Raw genomic sequence first — 24,663 nt, forward strand, 5'->3', positions numbered from 1 at the left:
ACTGATTTCCCTTCCTTTGGATATATACCCAGCAGTGGGATTGCTAGGTCATATGGTCGTTCTATTTTTAGTTTTTTGAGGAAGCTCCATGCCGTTCTCCGTAGTGGTTGCACTAATTTACATTCCCACCAACAGTGTATGAGGGTTCCCCTTTCTTCACAATAGCCAAGATTTGGAATCAACCTAAATGTCCATCAGTGGATGAATGGATAAAGAAATTGTGGTACATATACACAATAGAGTATTATACAGCTACAAAAAGAATGCGATCCTGCCATTTGCAACAGCATGGATGGAACCAGAAAACATTATGTTAAGTGAAATAAGCCCAGCACAGAAAGACAAATCTCACTCATATGTGGGAGCCAAAAATTAAAAACAATTGATCTCATGGAGACTGAGAGTAGAATGATGGTTACCAGAGGCTGGGAAGAGTAACAGGGAGAGAAGAATAAAATAGGTACAAAAATATGCTTAGATAGATAGAATGAACCATTTTTGATCACACAACAAGGTGACTATAATCAACAATAAGTTAGGGTATACTTTAAAATAACTGAAAGAGTAGAATTGGAATGTTCCTAATGTAAAGGAATGATAAAATATGCCTGAGGTGATGGATTCCCCACTTACCCTGATTTGAGTAATCCACATTGTATGCCTGTATCAAAACATTACATGTACCCTATAAAGATATATTAATGCCACTATTATGTATCCATAATACTTTTTAAAAAATTCCTCTGGGAGGATAAAGAAAAGGTTTTCATTTTAAAAATTAGTCCATTCCAACCCAAGGACATTGCTAATAGCCCGTGAGAGCAGCTGTGAGGGCAGGGAGAAGCAGAGTTGGTGGATCAGCACAGTGCCAGCTGTGTGACAGGGACTCAGAAAAGAATACCCTCAATGGCCTGTGGAAATGGAACCCTACTTTAAGTGCATTGGTTTATTATTAAAAGAACCCTCTGATGGACCATTTCATGAATTGCAGAGCCTTTTAGAATGCAAATAATGTCCTTTTTTTTTTAACAAAGTGACAAAAATTTATTCCAAGAGCAGAAAGGAGACACCATTTATTAAGCATCTAATGTAGACTAAGAACTGTGCTAAGTGCTCTGTAGACACCTGTAAAAGAAACATTATCCCTAGTTCATAAATGAGGAAACTGAGAGTTAAGTCTGAAGGAATTTAACGAAGTGTATGCAAATATAGAAGATTCAAGACAATAAAATGAAAGTGGGAGTGAAAGAAAAAAGAAAAACAAAATTAGAGGCAAAAAGTGCAATCAGGAATGCAGTGAAACAAGCATACCCTAAAGGCCCAAATTCTTCCTATATGTGAGCTTTAAACTTGGATCCAAGTTTTTCAGGAGACAGTGCTTCTGGAAACTTGACCAGTTAGGAGCCCATAGATTGACAGATTGCTCAGGAGTATACTGTCCTAGGAATTCAGATCAAACAGGAATTTCTTTCAGACACCCTCATAAAGAGGCGACTTTACTGTTCAACAGTGTCCTCAACACCCTTACATGAACTTTGTCTTGATTTTAAGTCCTGTTCCTATGTCAACACAAATTGCAGGAGGGTGGCATCACATGAAAGTCAGGTTCAGGGAGACTTATTATACAATGTTAAATAACTTGCCAGAGGTCCCAGAGTGAGTGGGTAGCCCAGTGGGGCTGTGATCCCAGGTCTGCCACATACTTTGCCCTCTCTCTACTATAATGTGTCTTTGCTCTGGATCCTCATTCTGCCATGAACTACCTATAAATCTTGGGCAAGCCTCTTAAATTTCATGAGCCTTTGTTTCATAATCTGTAAAACAGGGATAATAATGATATCTTACAGGACTGTTGTGAGGATTAACTGAGATATATGTCAAAGAACCTGGCACGTGGAAGGCTTTTAATGATATTCAAAAGCACTCTTCATTATGAATTTAAATATTCTTACATGAGACATTCTTTAAGAAGATATTTCTGCATTTCCCATTTCAGATCCCAAGAAAGAAAGGCAAATTTCTCGGGTCAGATTTTATCACCAGGAAGAAAACATTTGAGTAGCAACAGTAACTTAACCAATTACAGCAAACTTCTGAACATGTTTTTCTCTAAAATCACCAGTGTCCGTATTCGCCAGCATGGCTCAAAGTACCCTTTTCAGCTTTGCACATCTACCTCATAGTCTTCCCCTAAAAGATGATGGCTTTGGCAGGCTACAATATTTGCATCATTTGTAATCACTGCAAGAAGACTGAAATGGGCTGCGTGCAGTAGCTCACACCTATAGTCCTAGGTGGGAGGATCGCTTGAGCCCAGGAGTTGGAGGCCACAGTAAGCTAAGATCGTACCACTGCACTCCAGCTTGGGTGACAGAGTGAGACCTTGTCTCTAAAAAAATAAAATAAATAAAAAATAAAAGTAAATTCAAAAAAAGAAGTCTGAAATGATCATAACTCAGATGATTGAATTATGTGTGATTGCCCTCTATATTTTGAATTTCATATGAAATTATGTAACTATCTTAATTTTTTTAAATACCACTTTTTTAAAAAAAAAACAGGTTATCTCTGGATGGTGGAATTGAGGATGGTTTTAAATTTTTTTCTTTGTTTTGCTTATCTGTATTTTTATGTAATGAATGTGTATTGCCTCTATAAAAAAGAAAAACATTAATACATTAAATAAAATTTACAATTAGAAATGGAACTGGAGGGGCTGGGAAGTTCGAGAGAACAATGAGCCAGCCACAACAAGCAAGTAATTAACCCTGCAAGCCTGTGGGACCTTAGGAGACCACAGTGAGGTCAGAGGATATTTAAAAGGAGATAGCCAAGGAAGCCCAAGGATTTTTTTTTCCAGCAGTGGGAAGAAGTCATAATAGCCATCACCTGAGAAAATGCAACAGAAGTTACTTTTCTGTGAGCCCCTGGAGCACAGCAACTGTTCCTTATTCATCTCTGTATCCCCAACAGAGCGTCTGCCAAATAGTAGGTGTTCAGTAAATTTTTGTTCCATTGAATTTGTTGTTGAAGGAGTAAATGCTGCTAGAAATAGACGTTATCAAACAAAAAGCTAGTGGAACTCTTGGAAAAATGGGCTCCTGTGGTCTGGGGAACAAAACCCCTAAATGGCCATGTGCCAGCAATCTAACACGTCCACTCAGGCAGGCTTAAGCAGATTAACACCTACTGGCTTGGGTGAGAAACCCTTTTTTCCTGGGGAGCAGAAAAGAACACCCCTTGTATTCCCTTTCCTACCAGTGGGACCTCCAGTGAGAATTGCTGCTGCTGCAGTTTTAAAGGGAACTAATAAAAGAAAATCTGTGCAGCTAACAGTTCGTGCTCAATTTTAAAGACTGCTCTAATGTTTTTTATTTGTTGGTAAAACAACAACAAACCTTTCCTATTTGTCTAATTCCCATATTCTCCCCCCCACACACACACACATTCTTATTTATTTAAAGTTCAGAGGATAGTGGCGGAAGCACCTGGTATGTGAGAATCCTGTAAAGATTCCAAAGGAGCAGTTCTTGGTTACCAGATAGCATTGAAACTGCTAGAGGGGAACACTTTATTCCCCTTCCATTCCATTTGTTTCATTGTGTTTCGTTTTGGAAGGGGTTTTAAACACAGAATAGGAAGTTTGCTGGGAATATAATAGATAATCAATTAATCCTTTGTTGGATAAATGAATGGGTGGTTATCCAACATAAACCAGACCTCATGCTAAAAATATATTGAATCATTCAATCTTCACAATAACCTTTTGAGATATGTAGTTATTACTTTCTTTTTCAGGTGAGAAAATTGAGGCCCAAGAGGTTAAAAGACTTGTTCAGGTAAGTGACAGAGTTGGGATTTGAACACTGATGTGTCCAATTCCAGAGCCTTTCTCACACTTGAATGTGGATTTGAATCACTGAAGATCTTGTTAAAATGCAGATTCTGTTTTCATAGGTTGGGAGTGGGGCCCTTATATGAAGCTTCTAAATGATGACAATGCTGTTGGTCTGTGGACCACACTTTGAGAAACACGACGCTGTAACACACTGCCTCCTGTATTACATCCTGTATGTTGAGGGCCATTAAAATTCAGAAGTTGTGAGATTCTGCTACAGACTTGTGAAAACTTAGACCACTTCCTAGGCTACCTATCTATATCCTTTCCTTCAGATCTTGGACTAATCCTTTTAATCTTTTTCCCCATGAGGATTCTATGAACCATCACAGATGTTTCTCAAGTTTTGAGCTAAGCCTTTGGTTTGTACCTTCCTGAGAAATAAGCTCCTTTAAGTGTGTTGAGATTCTAGAGCTTCCCTTCCCTATACATAGCAGCTAGCCACATGTGGCTATTTAAGTTTAAATGAATTAAAACTAATTTAAAAATCCAGTTTCTTAGTTGCACTAGCCACATTTGAAGTGCTTAATTGCCACATGGGGCTTGTGGCTACTGTTTTGGACAGCTGAGAAAGAAAACATTTCCATCATCACAGAAAGTTCTGTTTGGATAATATTGCTTAACAGTATTTGGTATTAAACAAACATTTCCTGTAACCTTCAAGACTGAGACAGAGGAGGAGGATTATGCATCTGTATCTATATGTATCCCATTGGCTGTCATCTGTCCTTAAGATAGCTATGTTTAAGGAGACTACCTATGGAAGTTGGAAACTTCATCTCTTTGAGTTACACTTTACCAATACTTCCATGGTCAAAATCTCACTGATGAAACTGACCAGAAACAGCAAAGGAATCGGTTCCAAGAGAGAGATGTTGCTTCATTATCCAGCCTCTACCTATCCTGCGCCTTGCCCTCCTGCCACTTGCTCCCTTCTGTGTATACACTGGTCAGTCCTCACTGTGCTGAGCTCCTTTCTGCCTCAGGCCTGCACACATGCTGTTCCCATGGGCTAGAATGTTCTTTTTCCCTCCCCAACCTTTATGTGGCTGGCTCCTTGTGATACTTCATGTCTCAGATAAATGTCACCTCCTCAGAGAGGCATTCCCTGACCACCAACTAAGGTGGGTCTCCATTTTATACTTCTTCATAGCACACTATTATTTTCACTTATAGCACTTATGACCATTTGAAATTATATGTTTTCCTGGTGGTTTACTTTGTTGAAATTTTTTTTTTAACTTTTAGAGACAAGATCTTACTCTGTCACGCAGGCTGGAATGCAGGAGCATGATCACAGCTCACTACAGCCTTGAACTCCTGGGCTCAAGCAATCCTCTCTCCTTAGCGTCCAGAATAGCTGAGACTACAGGTGTGCACCACCGTGTCTGGCTAATTTTTCTATTTTTTTTGGGAACAGGGACTCGCCATGTTGCCCAGGCTGGTCTTGAACTGCTGGCCTCCTCCTGCCTTGGCCTCCCAAAGTGCTGTACACTAGGCTGGGCCAGGTAGTTTACTTCTGCATTGACTCTTATCCACTGGAATGTAAGTACCGTGAGGACAGAGGCTATGTCTTTTTTTCACTTCTATACGTGGAAGACATGGCACAGATAAGACACAGAATACCTTTTTGTTGAATGAATGAATGAGGGAATCCAAGGTCCCAACACCAAGTCAAGACTTGATGGTGTGATCTACAAAGAGTGGATGAAACAGTCTGTTTTCAATCCCAGCTTATTTTCCCTGATTCTATTCCTTTAAAGAAAGCAAGCAGCAGGGATGGCAAAAGGAATTCACTGGCAGTGATGACGGCGAGCTTCTGTAAATGAGTCACTGCAGGCTCTGTGGCAGGGCTCAAGTGTCCACCGTTCCCCGCTCAGTCTAGCTGCCCTCGGAATAACTGGGCTTTTGTTATTTGGAAAGACTAAGGGTCAGTTATCTTTGTTACATCCTCAACTGATGTAGAGAAAACGCAGCTGGGCAGGCCAGATGTTCTACAGTTAAGGCCATTTATGAGGAATTTGCCTTTATTTCATTAGGTATCCTAGCATCTCAATGATTTAATTTGCTGGTTTTGTGTTGCAGGGAACCCATGGTGGGAAGTTGAAAACATGAGTTTAATAGTTAACTTTTATTGTCATTGCTGAAGGAGGGAATACTTAAAATGACATCATAAATGAGGTTTTAGAACCCTTTGGTGGCCTGGCCTGACCTGACCGACCAGGACAGAGTTGGAGCTTAACATTTTGCTTTAGTGAATTGCAGCCCAATGTCATATTAAATGGACTGGTCACTTTGGCACCACCTGCCATGCTCCTGAGGAGGAAAAGAGCCAGTTTTCCTTAAAGAAAGTTAAGGTTTCTAAACTTTGTCCTCATCATGAGGGAGGTAGCAAACCCACAAAGTTGGGGGATGGGGAGGAAAGGACAAACTGGCTAGATTTTATCTTGTGGAAATCTGTTCAAATGGAATCCTTTAACCAGTCTTGTATGGTGTTTCCATAGACTTTAATAAACCCACTCAAAATGGGCCATATATCAGGTTCAATTGTAGGTACCCAATATTCCTTTCCTTTCTCTTTCTCCCCCTACTTTTCAATTAATAAGTACGGTCTGGAGAAGACATATTTAGAAATATGCACATGGAACCAGACATAGATGTGGATAAGCAGACTGGCTGTTTTCCTAGTGAGTCATAACTCATTATCTGTACTACCTTGCATTCCCTCGTCCTTGTGTCAAAGGATGCCAAAAGGTTATGTGCAGTGAATTCATTTTTGCTTTGTGCTCACCAAGCAGACATAATACTGCTCCTTTTTCATAGCTGAAAATGGGGAAGTGTCCATCTAAAATGAGACATTCATTTGTTGAGGAGTTGCAGGTACCTGACTGGCTTTGACTCTCAACAAGTCGAACCTGGTAATACTGACATTGTCTGATCAATGGTACTCAGAGTATGCTAGAAACCCAACAAAAGAACTAGATCACATGACATTCATTGACGGTTTTAATTTTTTTTTTTTTTTAGCCAGCAGTTGTTTTTGTTTTAATTTCCCCCTACCTTTTCTTTATTTCTTACTTCCTGGTTTGGGTCCTTTTTAAGAAATTGGTTTTCCTGTTTTTATTATAAACTACTTTAGAAACTTTTGGGAAAGTAGATGGGATATAAATCAAGCAATAATTTAAAAATACAAATAAAAATTAACTAGGCATGAAAACTATGTGCTAAGTTAACTTTTTTTAAAAAAAGAAACATGGCAAATGTATTTTACCAATTTCCAATACTGTTCAATGAAAGTTTGCACAAATTCCCAGATTTAGGAAGCTTACCACAATAGATTTCCTAATATTTAGGTGTATATCATGGATAAATAATTTGTGCATTATAATATAATGTCTATAAAGTCATACATATTGTTAGGAATTATGTTTGTTTCCTCCAAGACTGTGACCCACATTGCATGCCAAAATCCAGTCTAGTTTCGCAATGGAGTATTTCAAAAGTGGTACTTGAGAAAAATATTACACATCATTTTATATAGGATGACATTTTTAATGCCCCCTGGAGATATCTGAGAACAAAGCTGGAATGTGCCAAAATCTTCAAAGCTTACGATCATTTGAAGAGAACCTGTTTCACATTTGTATTTCTAAGAAGCTACTTTTATGACTCTTGAACACATTGCACAGAAATCTCTGAACACATTTATGATATTCCTGTGGCCTTAACTATCACACCTGCCATAGCTTGAGGCCTCCAAACTGCTACGAAGAAAGCCAGGCAGGCTCACAGGCTGGACAAGAATTATGACAAGATCTTCAGAATCTTTCCTTCACACTCTTCCCATCTCCTTATTTCCTCAGAATCTCCTTGTTTGATATTTTGCCACACTTCAAGAAATGTTTCAACAAAATTGTTTCAGCTTCATAATGCAGAACTGTTTTATTAAATATTTGCATAATTTCCCTGTTTATTTCAGAAGGACGTTATCACTAGCAGACTTCAGTGTGTCTCCCTGGTGGTGGCAGGGATGGATATGTGGGCAGGATTATTCAGGTAAATGGCTCCTTCCTGCAGTAGGCGGGACACTCAGGATGGTTGCCCAATAATTTCAATCTTTGAAGAACTCCTGAGAGCTGCTGAAGAGCGGAGAACAGTGCTTAAGTCCTCTTCCCCTTTTATTTTCAGTGAACAGTTATTTCGGTGAACAAAGTTGTTGTTTTCTCTACAATTCCTTTTTGTGAGCTTTCTAAGCAGGAACTACAACAACCCACTATGGAGAGAAAAAAGGGAGGGAGGCGGAAGTCTGATCACATTCTTCCTCCTCAAAGTAGAAAACAAAATAAGATTTGAGGTGCATCTGTGTAAACAAATATGGTGATGCTCAAATCTATTATAAATTTCCACAGAAGAGGACTTTTTTCCAGCTGTGTACCCAAAGTGAAATTAAAGCTTGATCTAATGCTATTTATCAACAACCCAATTTTCAATCCTTTGAAGAATCCAGTTTCCTTAGCAGCCCCTGACAGAGGGCCGCTGAGTTTGTTGGCAAGTATAAAAGAGGGCAAGTACCTTACAGGCTCTGAAGCATCCACTCATTTCCTCTCTGAGTGGGTGTAGTTCTGTGGCGAAAGGAGCCTCTCGGGAAGGAATTAATCAAAAGACTCCTGGGGTGTATACTCTAAGTTCTCTCCCTTGCCTCCAGAGCTCCTTACTGGCTACTTGCTCTGCCTGGAATATCTTCTTTTCCCCACTTTTGTGCACCCATAACTCTCTGACCCTTCTCCCAACTTAGCACTCATCACACTATATTGTAACTGCCGGTTTGCTCATCAGAAGCCTAACCGCTAAACACAAACTCCCAGGGGGCAGGGACCACGAGTATCTTGTTCACTGTTTTATCTCCAGCTATCTGGAAGTGTTTAGCACATAGAAGCCACTCAACAAATTTGTGGGATAAGCAGATGGATGTGTGAGTTAATGAATGAATGATAAAAGACAACACCCTGAATGGGGCAATCTGGCCCTATTTATGCAGTCCTTGGGGGGGGAGGTTAATTCCCAATCTATTCTGAAACGGTCCTAAGGAGAAGTAGGATATAATGAAGCCCATGCTGTGAGGGTCTGGAGGAAGATTCTAAGTGGGAGGGTGAGGGGAATGCCAAGGAAGGCAAGTAGGATTTTGTCAGGCAGAAAGTGGCAGGAGGATAGTCTGGGAAGGAGGAACAGTGCGAGAAGTCACTTGAAAGAGAGCTCGTTAAGGCTTTAGTGTGAGGCAGTAGGTTCTTTGTCCCAACACTTTGTGGAGTTATGAGCCTCACAAAAATAAGCCTATTGGGCAGTGTGAGAGTGACAGGGTGAGAGTCACTGTGGATGTCCATGAGAGGTGGGGACCAGAGGCCCAGGTGGGATGGGAAGGAACAAATCAGTCTACATTTGTCTTAGGATGACTGGACTTGGGAGGTGAGATGGAGAATGCCAGCTGTCCCCTCCAGATCTGTCCCCCCTTCCTTACCTGGATACATGCTATTCTGCATTTCTCAGCCTCTTTTGCAATTACATGAGGCTATGTGACCCGCTAATGGACTATAAATGGAAGTGACATTTCCCACCTTCAGGGCAGGGATTTTTAAGAAAGTGGGTTTTCCTCCTCCCATATACCCTTTTTCCATTTCTGCCAGCTGGTTGCAGACTTGACAAAGCCTTAAGGCCCTTAAACTAGTGAGCATCAAAGTCACCTGCAGGTTTGTTGAACAAGATTGCTGGGCCCCACCCCTAGAGTATCCAATTCAGTAGGTCTGCAGTGGGACCTGATATGAGCATTTCTAATGGGTTTCCAGGAGATGCTGTGGCTGCTGGTCTGTGGATTACGCTTTGAGAACCTGGGTATGGTGGAGCCTAATATTGAAGGAATGTGTGTTCCCAAATGCCTGTGTTACAGAGAGCTTCCTCCATGACTGAATACTCGGCCAGGACTGTTTTTGAAGCACGAACTAGATTTCTGTTGTGCTAAACAGAAATTTTAGCTAAAAACTAAATTTCTGTTGTGCAAACCTGTTCTCCATCCAGGTTTGGATCTATTTGTTACAGCAGCTTAGCTCTTCCTAATACAAGAGGTAGGGAGAGGAAAAATTTGAAGCTGACTCCCCTATTTGGTGCCTGGGTAATGAGGGGATAATAGAGCAGGTCTGGATGGAAAGATTGAATTAATTGTCACACCTTACCAGGCTATTCACTCCACAAAGAGTTTTTGTGAGGTCTTCCCTGATAACTCCAGCCAGATGGAATCTCTCCTTATTGGGAAGCCCACAGCATTGGTTTTTACCTTACTTACTGCACATGCCACATTCTTCATTCTGTTGCAGTTATCTTTGTACATCTGTTATCCCTGTGCTCTCTCTTGGTAGCAAGGCCTTGGCATATTAATCTGAATATTTCCCATAGCAACCAGCACAGGACTTGGCACATAAAATGTCCTCAAGGGGGAAAAATATATACACATATATACACACATATATATACTTGTGTGCACATATATACATTTATAAAAGTGTAAAACTGTGTGTATAGGATTCTGGATTCAAGGTTTTCAATGCATTTTTCTCTGTACTTCAAAAATACTGTTTCAGATATTGAATCTAACATATCTCATGAGAAGTCTGACATCGGTGTGATTCTCTCTCCTTTGGAGTTTATGCTTTCTTTTGGCAAGCTAAGAAGATTTCTTTTAGCTTTGATTTTCTTCAGTAGGGCTTAGAGGTAAGTTTTTTCTTTTTCCATTTATTCAGCACAGTATTCAATGAGAGCTTTCAATCTGAGAAGTCTTGTCTCGTTTTCCATGTGTCAGCCATTATTTATCTATTCTTTCTTAACACTTATTAAAGTTGATTATTGGAATTTCAGGATTTATCAGCCCTTTCTCTGAGCATTGCCTATAACTTCACATTTCCTTATCTCTTTATGTCAGGTTATCAGAGAATTCCTCAGCTCAGTCTTTCAGTTTACTAATTAATTGTCTTTCAGTTGGAGCTAATTTTCTAACATTCCACCTACCTATTGAAATTTTCATTTCAACAATTATGTATTTCCTTTAGAAGATCTTTACTTGACTCTCATGGGTATGATTTCTTCTTTTTGGTTCTCCCCTTAATAGTTCTTTTCAGATTGTCCTATTAACTTTATTCCTTTGGACATAAAAACTTTCCTTTTTAAGTTTGTTGTTTCTCTTTCATGGAATTGGGCTTCCACAGATGCTTGGGTGACTTTTTATCGTGGTACTGTATACGTAACATAAAGTTTACCATTGTAACCATTTTTAAGTGTACAGTTCAGTGGCATTAAGTACATTCACCATGTTGTACAACTATCACCACCATCTATTTCCAGAACTTTTTCCTCTTCTCAAACTGAAACTCTGCACCTATTAAATGCTAACTCCTCATTTCTCACTCCCTCCAGCCCCTGACAATGACTCAACTACTATTCTACTCTGTCTCTATGAATGTGACTATTTTAGGTACCTCATATAAGTGGAATCATACATTTGTCTTTTTGTGTCTGGTTTATTTCACATAGCATACTGTCTTCAAGGTTCATACATGTTGTAGCATGTGTCAGAATTTCATTCCTTTTTAAGGTTGAACAATATTCCATTTATATGTATACCACATTTTGCTTATCCATTCATCATCAATGGACACTTGTGTTATTCCTACCTTTTGGCTATCATGAGTAATGCTGTTTGAACATTGATATACAAATACCTGTTTGGGTCTCTACTTTGTTTTGGGTATATGTCAAGGCTTGGCTGATTCTTGGTTGTAAATTAATCTTGTGAGAATTCTGTGCGTGTCTTTCACTGTGTGGGCCTCCCATCAGAGCAGCCTCATGGTAGCATCAGCCTCATAGCCTGACAACCCTGGCTTGGCTCACTTAGGGCTGCCATAACTGAGCATATGGGTTCCTGGCCTTTCCAGAGATGCTGCTCAGTTTTTGGTTCATAGAGAGTTCTCTTTCTTGTTTTCAAGAATGGATGTGTATTAATTTATATTATATATTATTTTAATCATTTTAGCAGCTTAGTTTTGGGGGTGGAGATTTTATCATATATTTAATCTGCCAACTTGAAAACAGTAGCATACAGAATATGTACCAATGAATAAATAAATACCTGAATACAAATCCAGGAAGATACCCAGGTTTCGCCACTGTCTTTTGGAGACTGGGGGCAAAGAATGCTTTTCCAGAAAGCTCTTTTTTTATACATTAACTCCCCACCCAAAGTTTTTGAAGGACATTTTATTACCTGTAGTGCTGAGGCCAGTGTACTCAGGGGACGGGTTGCTGATAGGGGAGGAGGGAGGTGGCACTTCCACGGACGTGGCAGATTTTGCTGGAGAAAACGATGGCACTGGTGAAGGGGTTGGCGGGGCGGCCTCTGTCAAGATGATCTCTTCTCGAACTTCTGCTGTAGATGGAGATAGGGTGAGTTCTTGGAACCAATGTCAAGGCAAGTTGTCTTTAGTGGACTTTAAAAAATAAAATATTCTCTCAAATCTGTGTCGTGTCACTCCCCTGCTTAAAACTCTCCAATGGCTTCCCATCGCCAGCATGGCACTCAAGGCAATTCCCATAAACACACATGCCCACTCTAAAGAGGAAAAAGACATTACTGGCTTCACACCACTTGACCCGCTCACCATAACTAAATTCTTTGGGATACAGAGTTAAGGAAACACAGAGCACAGAAGTAAGGACACACATCCAATTGCCAAGTGGTGCAGTTCGCAGTCCGGTGCTGGCTTACCAGTGCTTCCTTCCCCCTTCATGGCTCGCATGAGCTCATTGGCGCGCTCCTGACAGTGTAGAGATTCCAATAAGTAGAGCACATAGTCATCAAACATCAAGTGAATTAAGTGAAAAGACCCTGGTGGAGAAAGATCAAACAGAAGAGTAAGCCATGTCATTTCACATACACCCCCTCTGCCTGGGCAGCTGCACATGTAGCACCATGCTCTAATGGTCTGTTCAAGAATCTCAGTTCTTCACTCAGTCATGATCCCCTCACGGTCAGAGGTTGCTCTTTGCTGTATCCTCAGCCTGGCCTAGTGCTTGGCGTAAGGTAAGTGACAGTTTGTGGCAAGTGAATCTTTTCCTTGCTCTATCATTACTGTGGCACCATCAAAAATGGTACCCACTGAGCCATCTGTCCAAATGCTTCTGAACTCCCACATAGCCACTGGCCTCATCCTTGTCTGAGCACCCCTCACTCTGTTCAGTGTTTATTGACCTAGTGTCTTACATTTTTATCTCTTCCACAGCATACTATGGTATCACTATGGTGATACTTTAGAAGAATGAGCTCTAGCTCCATCCAGGATAATACAATAGGTAGTTCAGTTCAGCCCCCAGTTGGACTTTAAGTATGTCCATGGCAGCGACTTTGCCTTCTAGTTTGTTGGCACCTACCAATATACCTGACATAATTCTGGAAGTAGAATTGAAACTTTAAATTTGCAACAACTGAATTATTTCCCTAAATGTTTCTGAGACCTCATTTAGCACACAGTTACTTCCATATGTGCATATACGTGTTGATCAATTAGTACCAATTTAATGGTGAGTACATATAGTGTTTCTTTTTCCATCCTTGTGATACTTTAGAAGAATGAGCTCTAGCTCCATCCAGGATAATACAATAGGTAGTCCAGTTTTCTCCTTCTGAATTGCACCTGGCTTCTGTACACATCTATGCCCCTCATCTCAGGTAGATTAATTATTTTGGTCTAGGAAGGCTAGAGAAGAAAATCCTTGGCTTAACTCTAGCCACTAAATGCCTAGCAGGTCATGCTCATCTACCCCTATGTCCCTCTCTATGAGCCTGCCACAGACTGTCATATTTGTTCTCACAGAGCTGAAGGCCAAGGTCCTCTATTTCTGAACTTCCTTCATATTCTTCTTCCGTCTCCAGTGCTATGCCTGTTTTTCAGCCCCCTTTGGAATTCAGCAAGATTCAGGTTCTACTGGGCTGCTGTGAGATGCAGTCTCTAAAGCTAAACTTTCCATACACTTCCCCAAAATGGGTCCTGTGGACCACTGGGGAGGTACAGCATTGTGGGTAATTACATGGGCTCTGGATCAAACTGCCCGTGTTGAGATCCCAGTTCTGCCACTTAGACCTCAGAGATCTGCCTTGGGACCTCAGAGGAGTTCCTTTACCATCCCTAGTCCTTATAAATACTGAAAACAAAATCAGACACTTATTGAGCCCCTGCTCTGTGGCAGCCACTATGTTAACCACTGTAGATTTATTATGGCATTGAATCCTATTCACAACCGTGTGAGATAAGTAATATTCTCCTTTTATAAAGAAGGAAATTGAGGCTAGAGAGGTAAAGTTACCGTCCAATGTCACACAATTATTAAGGACTTGAACCCAAGACTGTCTGATTCTGAAGTTGCTCTTTAATCATCATGGCTTCAATCACAAAGCAATATGGCTTTCTAAAAGGAAGACAGTATAATAAAAACCTACATTATGGAAGTAATGAGGAAGAGTACACACTGGATGCTTAATAAAGTTGTTGTTATCCCTTTTGCTAATATGTTCTAAGATCCTATGACATGATTGTTCTGTTCATAAAGAGTCAAGGAAGTCAAAAGTTATAATAGTATCAAATACTTGAAAGGGTCTCCAAAATGAAGAAATTATTTGCTGGGATGTTGATCTAAGTCAACATGGATGGAAAAAGAGATAAACACTATGGAATAATGAATTAGAATGGAAAGTCTTGGATGATAAAAATGGGTTTGGCCTAGTAATTTTGGGACAGGCAGACACCTTGGAAATCATCTTATATAATCTTCTAAAACAAAGATCTGATGAGGTGAAGAAACTTGTGTTAAGACCACACTTAGAAAACATCAGAGCTGGACTTGGAGATAGTGCTTTAGGGAAAGTAGTGATTTGGGGCTTCAGGCTCTCTTCATTAATGGCTCTGATTAGTTACCCAATTGGTCTGTTAATTTTCAGTCAGCCTTGGAGCAAGAGTTTCTGGAGCTACTGCTTACCTGCCTACTATTGTGCTAAGTGCTCTGAGTACAAAGGAAGCGTAATGCTCAGTCCCTGACTCCACAAAAGCTACAGTGTCCTTAGTAAGCAAAAATCAATCATTAAGATTATTGGGCAATAAACAGTGCAGTGCCAGGGTGTCGTGGCCATGGGGACAGTGAGATTAGAAAAGAGGAAAATAATAATAAAAAAAGAGACACAGAAAGACTGCTGAGAAACAGAGAGACATAGAAACATCAAAGACATGATGTCAAAGACATGAAAGGCAATTAGAGCTAACATCCCATGCTTTATTTTTCTCCTTAGCACTTATCACTGTCTATTAATACTATACTATATACTATATTTAACTCAATCTTTATTGCATGCCTTTTCCATGAGACTGTAAGCTCCATCCTGCAGGGATTTTTTCTCTCTCTTGACCACTGCTCTATATCCAGTGTCCAGAACAGTGTGGGGCACACAGCAGGGGCTGAATGAGTATGTGTTAGAGCAATGAGTCAAACGAACAAGCACTTCCATACACATTGTGCTCAGTTCTTTTAACTTTCCAATAACACTATGAAGAAAGTATTATTAGCTTCGATTAATACTTGGGGAAATGAAGGCTCAGAGGATTTAAATAACTTGCCTAAAGCCACAGAGCTAAGGAGCAGCAGAGCCAGTTATGGAAAATGGTATCAAGATAAAGACAAAAGGAGATTATTTTTGTTGTTATTGTTATAATGGTAACATAGTTGATTGCATTATATACAATCAAAGCATTTCTTTTTTCTCATGGAAAATTTCAATCACATAGAAAAGTATAGAGAACTTAAAAATGAACACTAGTGTACTCACCACCCAGCCTTATAATCTTAACAGTTTACTATATTTGAATCAGATAGTTTTAAAAAATTGAAGATAAAGATGAAGCCCCTGTGTTCCCTTCCTTAATCCCATTTCTCTGCCTCCATGTGCTCATCCCTTGAGGTAATCACATCTTGAATTTATTTATCGTTCACATGCATTTTTATACCCTTCCTATGGATACATAAATAACCCTTTTATGTTATTTATCTCTCTCTATATATATATAAATATACACTTATATAGATACAAATAACTCTTTTATGTTATTTATATATGCATAAATAACATATATATGGATAATTATTTATGTATCCATAAATAACACATGGTATTGTTTTTGTTTTCAAACTTGATATTAGTGGTGTAATACTTTATATAGCATTCTACAACTTTTTGACCCTTTCATTTTTTTTCTTTCATGTTTTTAGACTTATCCACATTAACACATGTAGCTCTAGTTTAGTGGCTGTTGTTTGAATATACCACAATTTATCCATTCTGTTGATGGAATTTAGGTTGTTGACACTTCCACTATCAGAAATTGGCTGCAATGAATCTTTTTGTATCTGTTCACTTGTGTCTAGGACCAGAAGTAGAATTGCTGGGTCCAAGGGGACCCATATCTTCAGTCTTATGAGACAGTGCTAAATTGCTCACCAAAATTTTTTACGTTCTTACTGGTAGTGTATGAAATATAATATTCACCAATCTGAAGGGTGTGAATGTTATCTCTTGTCTTCATAATTTGTTCTGCTCTAGTTACTACAAAGGTACACATCTTTTCATATGATTATTGTCTATTTGAATTTCTTTTTTTTGTGAGTTGCTTATGCATATTCCTTGCTTATTTTTCTACTAGAGTACTTGTCTTTTAAAAATCTATTTCAAGGGGTTTATTATATATTCTAGATTTTAATCCTTTGATAGTTATATGCATTACAAAATATCTTCTTCCTTTCTGTGGCTTTTATGTTATAACTTTATGGTGTACTTGTCAAACAAAAATTTAAAATCCAGATGTCACTGGGCTCAGAGGCTGAGATGGGAAGATTGCTTGAGCCCAGAAATTCAAGGCTGTAGTAAGCTATGATTGTGCCACTGCACTGCAGCCTGGGCGACAGAGTGAGTCTCTAAAAGAGAAAGAAAACAATCCAAATGTCAATTTGGGCAATATCTTTTTTATAATTTGTCCTTTTTTGTATGTGTCTGTTTAAAGAAAATTTCCTATTCCAAGACCCTAACGATATCATTCCACATTTTCTTCCAAAGGCTTACAGTCTGTTCGTCGTTATTTGTCATTTGGATGTTTCTTTTCAGAAGTAGTAGAGAAGGGGTCTAATTTTATTTACCCTAAAATGCTTGTCCCAGAACCTTTCTCCACTTTTAATGCCACCTTTGTCACATAAATCATCTATACAACCCTCTTATTTTATAGACAAGGGAAGAAGGATCTGGTGAGATCCTTGAAGACGAGTTTCGTGTCAGTCTGTCTTGGGCATCCATTTTCTATGTTGCTTTTATCTTCTCAATTCTTTTCAGTTTAACTTCTCATTTCTTAAGTTTTCATATTCTTCCATTTTTCCTCCATAAATTATGATTCTATTAGTGATGATCCCTTAATTAACATACATCCTATATGTTTATTAAATTCAAACTATACATTTTTCCAACGAAGTCTAAAGTTATTCAATATTCCTAAATAAAACAAAGACATTAGCATGCTTTATTCCTTGAAGATCTTCCCAATACCCTATATTTTCCTAGAACTTATTTTCACTTATTTATTTATTTATTTAGATAGGCTCGTGCTCTGTTGAGTGGGCTACAATACAGTGACATCATTATAGCTCACAGCAACCTCAAATCCCTGGGCTCAAGTGATCCTCCTGCCTCAGCCTCCTGAGTAGCTGGGACTACAGGTGCGCACCACCACGCCTGCCTAATTTTTCTATTTTTTGTAGAGATGGGATCTCCCTATTTTGCTCAGGCTGGTCTCTAACTCCTGGCTTCAATTAATCATCCCACCTCAGCCTCTCAAAGTACTAGGATTGCAGATGTGAGCCACTGTGCCTGACCTGTTTTTACCTTTTTAAAATACACATACAAATTAGGTTTTAAATTACCTTTACTAGTTAATTACATTTGTTTACATATTGTAAATTTTCTCTCATCTTTAAACAGGGTCCTTAAATTCTTTGATGATCTTTCCATTAAGAATTGGGGGCCTGTGTACTCCCTTGAATCTTGGTACGCCTGTGACTGCTTTGACCAGTAGAGTCTGGGGGAAGTTACACTATGTCTAAGACTGTATCATAAAAGCAAGGCCGCTTTACCTTTGGGACACTCACACATGGAACTCTGAGCTGCCATGTGATCCTGACTCACAAAATTCATAAACATAGTAAAATGGTTGTTTAAAGCCACTAAGCTTTGGGGTAATTTGTTACATAGTAACAATAACTAGAACATTGTTGTTTCTTGTATTACAGACATTAGCTATGGCTTTATTTTTCTTCTTGCTGAAATGCATCCTTTAATAGTTTTTAGTTGTTTTTTTCTTTTTGAGCGAAGATCTGTGGGTGCCAAATTCTCTTAGTCTTTATATAACTGAATATATCCTGAATAATAGTTCTTTGTTCTCAACATTTAAACGATATTACTCCATTGTTTTCTGGCATCTGTTATAACTCATGACAGTCTAATAATTGTTTTTTTTCTCTCATAGCTTTAAATTTTAATCCATGAATATGGGTTAAAAAAGCAACCACCAATGTGAATTAAATAAAATTTTCTAGCTCTTTTGTGGTATGCATCTGAGCTCAGGGTATTTATCTTAATTGTGATAATAGAAAACCCTGGGCTTTGTGGTGAGGCAGATTTGATTTTTTTAAATTTTATTTTATATAAATTTTTTATTTAAATTTTTGTTTAGGCAGTAGCAGTACTGCCCTCACTACTCGTTCATAGGACAGTAGCACTACCCTAAGAAAAGGATGGTTCAGATTTGATTTTGAAACAGAGCTCTGAGACATGTTGATCTTGGGCAAGGAAATTCTCCAAGCTCCCTTTTTCCCCTCTGTAGAAAAGTACCTGTTATTATCTGCCTTGCAGAGTTAATGCAAGAATTAAATGATAGTATGTGCTTCCAAAATATTTGTTAGAATGATTATCATTATCCTGTCTCTGCTTCATTATAGCCTCTGATCTTAGGCAAGTCCTCCAAGTTCTACCTCATCTTCCTCATCTGTCACACTGAGAGCAATAATGCGGACCTCACAGTGTTGTATGAGAAGCAATGAGAAAATGCCTAATGCAATGTCTAAAGTATATGAGGCCCTCAATAAATGCCACTATGTTGTTGTTATTAGTATTCTTCTACCTGAAGAAAGGTAGGCACTGTGGCAATGTGGCATGGCAGAAAGAACACCAGCTTCAGCCTGGGGGAGATTCCAGTTGAACTTAATCTGCTACCTCTCTGTGATGCAGTCCTCTCTCCTCTCTGGGTCTCTGCTTCTACCCCTGACTACAGGGAAAGCAACTCCAACCTCCTAGTACTTGGTGGGGGCCTGAATGACCTTGCAAACGTCAAAGTCCTGTAATTTAGCAGGTTCTTCGTAAAAGAGAGCCAGGCCTGGCCATCTAGGCATAAAGAGGCCGTCAGGAAGGCTTGGTCATGGCCACTTGTGCTGGGCGCTTCTCCCTGCAGATGCCCATGTGGCCTCCCAGGCCCTGCGTAATGCTAGCCTAGAAAATAGGCATGTGAAAAAGTGAAACTGTGGAAGTGTTATGCAATCCTGCCCCTCCAGCTGTCACACCCAGGCTGCTTTTTAAACTGTTTTATGCAAGAGTACTTCCAGGAACTGTTGTTACCTTCCAGAGGTTCATAACAATGAAATAAGCAGATATTTGGGGAAAACGTGAATGAAAGGGTAAAGGCTCCAGCACTGACTTGGGATCCAGGTGTCCTACCAACTGAAATCAGATCAGTCAACTAAAAATATGGTATTTTTTTAAATAGAAACTTTAGCTTGCTCAGCTCCATTAGGACTGAAAGTTCATTGCCCACTAGCCTACCTTTGGTGACTGATTTTGCTAGAAATGCTGCTTGCAGCAAAGAAAGAAAGTCTGGCTACTTTAGTTCACAGCATAGGTTCTTTCAGTGAAAAGGAATTAAGGAGAAAAGAGTGAAAAGGAATTAAGGAGAAGAAAGGAGTCAACTACCTTTGAAAGAGGCTGTTCTGGGAAGAGGTGATAGAGTCCCCTACGGGATCATTGTGATGTTCCACAAGATCATTGTAATGGTCAGCCTGCTACGCTGACACACAAACCCTGCACCCATTCACAGCAACAAGGACCGTGTGGGAGTTATAAGATATATAGAGCTGGCCCCTGCGGCTGGGAGAGGGGGCCGGGGAACAGAGGGCTCTTTTTCCTAATTAGCTGTTTTCATACAGGGAACACATGACCCAAACACAACCACCAACTGGGTCTTTGACATATACAGGCAGAAAGGGGGAGCTGGGCTTTTGTCTGCCGCAAATTCTTTCAACTTGCCTGTCACCCCAAGCTGCAAAACTCAACAATGAGTCAGATGAGCTGGACCATTTCAGATAGTTTGCTAAATGGACTTGGAGACAGGTATTATTTCAACCCATTCAGGGTTGAAAAATACTGTAAAAGTGAAATTGGGTTAATATCTCTTTCTTTCCTTTTCTAAGTGATTTGTGATTTTTTTAAAAATTTGCCAGAGTTTCCAGTATGTTCTAAAATAGTGTGTGGTTCAAAAAGAAATAAACACATTTTAAAGAACCATATTTCTTGGTAATAAATTCATCCCATTCATAAACCCTAATTGTTCTACTGTTCAAACTTTCTTTTTTACATTGTCCATTAAATGTTTTTACTGTTCAGCAAAAACAAATGAATTTCAAAGAATATTGCAAAGGGAATTACTTTCCCTGTATAACGAAAGGCACTTGATAATATAAACCATCAGTTTAAGAATCAGCAAATTGAAGAATGAAAGCTATAGCAAGGAGAGGATGCTCACTTTGTGGGTCTGTAACATGTGTTTGTATGTGATATTGCTGACTCTTTAATTTGAAAGCAATCAAAAAAATTTCAAATATTTTTCAACTGTTCACTTAAGTGAAAGCAGTTATGCACGAATGATTTTTCCAGAGCTAGAGGTAACATGTGCTAACACTATGCTGAACTGGAAGTCATCAAAATGCCATGCCTGATGGCACTGCCCAGGTAGCAGTCACCAGAGCATTTCCATACATACAGCCCAAAGAGAATTTCCATGTGTAGCCATTGTGTAGGCAGGTTCAGAGAACTTTCCAATGCTGAGATTAAAGAAATCCATAACAAAACGCTCTCCAAGTGGGTAAACACAGTCTTTCATGGACAGAGCTGTTTAGAAAAAATAGTGCCTTCTTTGTTTTACCACATATTCACTTCATTGTATAGCACAACTGGAAAATGGTGACAAGACCATAAAAAGCTAGATGGAAAAGTGTCAAATTAAACCCAGAGCAAAACCCAGAGCTGATTGGCTTAATTGGAGATAATGAGCAGCGAAACCACATCTCTACTTGCAAAGTAAAATAGAGAACTGAAGCAATTACCCAGAAAATTTATCAACAGCCCTCTGACAAGATGCCTAGAAAACTGAGGCCAAAGTGTTTTGGGATTTCAAATGTCCCAGTAATGCCTTGAAGTCCCACCTCACTTTGCCGGTGATGATCTGGGCTCAATACATACTCCATTCTTTCTGGTGAAAAATAGAAAGCTGTGTCTGCAATGTAGCCGAGCATTGACCCCAATTCAGTGATTAGGCTGCTGCCTGCAGAGACCATTCTTAGTACCCCTGGGCAGAGATTTCAAGCCTGATATACGGGAGGGCAGTAGGTGAGGACTTGAGGGAGGGATGGCTCCTGGAGGAAACGGCACCCAAGGGAAGCAGAAGAGAAAGCGAATGCAAAAGTCCTCTTCTGGGGTTAGACTAGAGCACACTTGCAAAGAGAACGTTACACAGCCTACCTACCACTGGACTGTCCACCAGGCCATTTGCAGATGTTCAAACTCAGACGCCTGTTCACGGGCCCAGTCTCAGGAAGTCCACAACTATGGAATTCTGCAAAGTGTGACTGCCGTGGCAGCAGCAATCACTGGGGCATCCAGTGAAGGGGAGCACAGCCGCCACAGTTTAGTCCTCTGTAAACTCAGACAATACTGTGTGCAAACCTCTCGCTTTCAGATTGACATTTCACCTTTACTATGCAGTGTCGTCTTTCTCCCTGAAAGTGCTAACAATGTCATGTGCCCCAGGACAGGTGTGTTTCAGGGTGATGGCCTTGTGGCCCCAGAGACAGCAAGGAAGACTGTGGCTGACCCCACAGAGGTAGATCCAATGCACAGAGCCCAGAGAAAAAGTGTGTGGACATGGAGAGGGTCGGGGTGGCCTTACCAAAGCTGGGGGCACTGTGCAAGGTCATGTCCCGGATCACCCTTGTGCCGAAACAGGACCACATCAAGAGGAACTGCTGGGCCACTTTCTTCAGGGACCCTTGTCTCTTGGCAGCCACCTACAAAAAAGTGAAGAGCTTTACCAGCAGTCAACTTGACCTTTCATTTACTATGTTTCTTTGAAAAATGACAAGAAGCCTGTGGTCTCCAAGTTCAGTGGTGTATAGCAATGGTTTTTGACATTTTGTTTTTAACAGCAAAAATATACTTAATAAAATGAAATCTTATGCCAAGACTCAGTGTACACAACAGACTGGAGAGACACTGACCTGGTTCAATCAGGGATAGGAGACTCAGAATCCTGCCTCCTGCCACCCTCCCCCCCCTGGGGTGGGGATCAGGCCTCTCCCCAGAGCCCCAGGGCTCCGCAGCTGCTGAGGAACATGCAGTTAGTCCCTGTGGGGCTCTGTCCTTAGCTGAGTGTTCTCAGAGGTGAGTGACAGGCTGTGGCACCCCAGACTGCCCATTCAGAGCCAGCTTACCAACCTTCACAACGCAGCGGTCCACCATGGTATCCAGCCACTCGATGTAGGACTCAATGGGAGACTGCTCCTCCAGGAGATGGTCAAACTCTTGATACACTATCAAACGAAGGAGAACCCCACACACATCACTGCAGTTGTGTTTAAAAAGAGGTATGTCTTAAAGAACAAAGGAATATACTTTGAATAAAATAAAACTCCAGATATATAAAACGCCAAAGTCTTAGTAGCGCATTCACAGCTTTTAAAATATGGCCCAGCTGACCTTTCTCGGCCCATCTGCCATGCCTGCCAGCACTTTAGGCTCTGGCCTCCCCATGTTACTGCTGATCCCCAAAAAGCCTTGTTGTTTTCATGGCCTTAGTCTTTTCTTCAGGCAGTTCCCATTGCTTTGACTGTTTGGTTCCTCTTGGCCCTTGTATGAAATCCTTTCAACCTTCTCATGCCTCATACCAGCAGAATGGACCACTCCTCCTCTCCACTCAGGTAGCATTTGCTATCTGTACTCTACATTATCACGTCACCAATAGCACTCTGTTACAGTCAGGTGTGCTTGTGTGTCTCCCTGCTAGTCCTTTGATATCTTTATTCTCTGGTGCGTTATCTGTGATGGAGCCGCTACCCAGCAAATGCTTGCTTGTACGAATGGGCAAGGCATCGCTGCTCTCTTGCTCTCTGCCCAGGGTAGGGCACATTCGATCATTCAAAAGTTTCAGGATCACAACGATATTGGGTGAATAGCCGAACCAGCCTCAGTGCTGAGCATGTAGTAGGTTCTTCACAGGTATTTGTGGAATAAATGAAACAGTCTCTCTACTCCTCAGTGTATTCCTTAGTAAGAAGGAGACAATCATACCACTTTACAACCTGCCTTCAGCCTCGCTCCATAATCTATGAAGCACTACAGAAAATGGAAGCATGGCTGTGGCGATCTCCAATTTGAGACATCACTTTTCATTATAGTTTTTGTGTTGTTGTATGTGGAGCTCAATAAATCAAACCACAATTCCATACATTTTGTTTTCATTTGAGCAGATTTTGCTCTCCCGTTGTAGAGGACGGACCACTTTATTTTACTTAGTTGATGATTGCTACAAGAGGAAAGTTTCTGAGAACAAAAGGTATAACACTTATAATGAGAATGAGCCTTAAAAGTCAATTTAGTTGTTCTGTCTCATTTATCAATAGATGAGGCGGCACATCACTGCCTTAATGAGATTGAACCACCCACTCGAAATCAGAGGGTGGGTTAGTGACAGAGCAGGGACTGGAACCCAGGTCTCTGGGTTTCTCTTTGGTGTGTTCTTCCACTCTTCATGATAATTTGTGTGTATATGAGCCATTGTGCTTTAATTAATGACGATGATGATGGTGATGGTATGATAAAAATGCTAACAGCTAACATTACTGAGTGCTTGCCATGCGCCATGCACCCTTTTAAATGCTTTACACGGATGCCCTCATTTAACCTTAAAACAGCTCCTAGAATGTGAATGTCACGAGGGCAGGACTGGGTCAGCAGCTAGAACAGTGCCTAGTACAGAGTAGGGGTGCAAGTGTTTGTTGATGGAATGGATGAACAACCCAAAGAGGTAGGTACCATTATTATCCCCCATTTTAAAAATAAGGAAACCGAGCCACTCAAAGATGACTTACTTCCCAAAGGTTTCACAGCTAGTGAATAGCAGAGGCAAGATTCAAACACACCCTGACCAAGCACTTGCCACCTAACCACTTCACTATACTGGCACTACCCTGTGTACTAGGCACATGGCTCACGTTGTCTCATTGAGTCCCTTCGCATGGTTCCCGTGGTACAGAGATGGAAA

The 24,663-nt window shown here is 40.3% G+C and overlaps 1 protein-coding gene and 1 pseudogene across 3 annotated transcripts in view; both read right to left on the reverse strand.

Moving 5' to 3' along the window:
* RFX4 (regulatory factor X4) overlaps window positions 1–24,663 on the reverse strand; it is a 132,592-nt gene that overhangs the window by 14,340 nt on the left and 93,589 nt on the right. For all 3 annotated transcript variants that reach the window (XM_012772771.2, XM_076007065.1, XM_012772772.3), the window contains 4 exons: window positions 22,839–22,933; window positions 22,294–22,411; window positions 12,705–12,824; window positions 12,204–12,365 (listed from right to left, as the gene is read on the reverse strand). In XM_012772771.2, coding sequence (XP_012628225.1) covers window positions 12,204–12,365; window positions 12,705–12,824; window positions 22,294–22,411; window positions 22,839–22,933 — 495 coding nt within the window. The remainder of the gene's footprint in view (window positions 1–12,203; window positions 12,366–12,704; window positions 12,825–22,293; window positions 22,412–22,838; window positions 22,934–24,663) is intronic.
* Window positions 18,719–18,819, reverse strand: LOC142873633 (uncharacterized; annotated as a pseudogene).

Source organism: Microcebus murinus, chromosome 10, assembly GCF_040939455.1.
Source record: "Microcebus murinus isolate Inina chromosome 10, M.murinus_Inina_mat1.0, whole genome shotgun sequence".
Taxonomy (NCBI): domain Eukaryota; kingdom Metazoa; phylum Chordata; class Mammalia; order Primates; family Cheirogaleidae; genus Microcebus; species Microcebus murinus.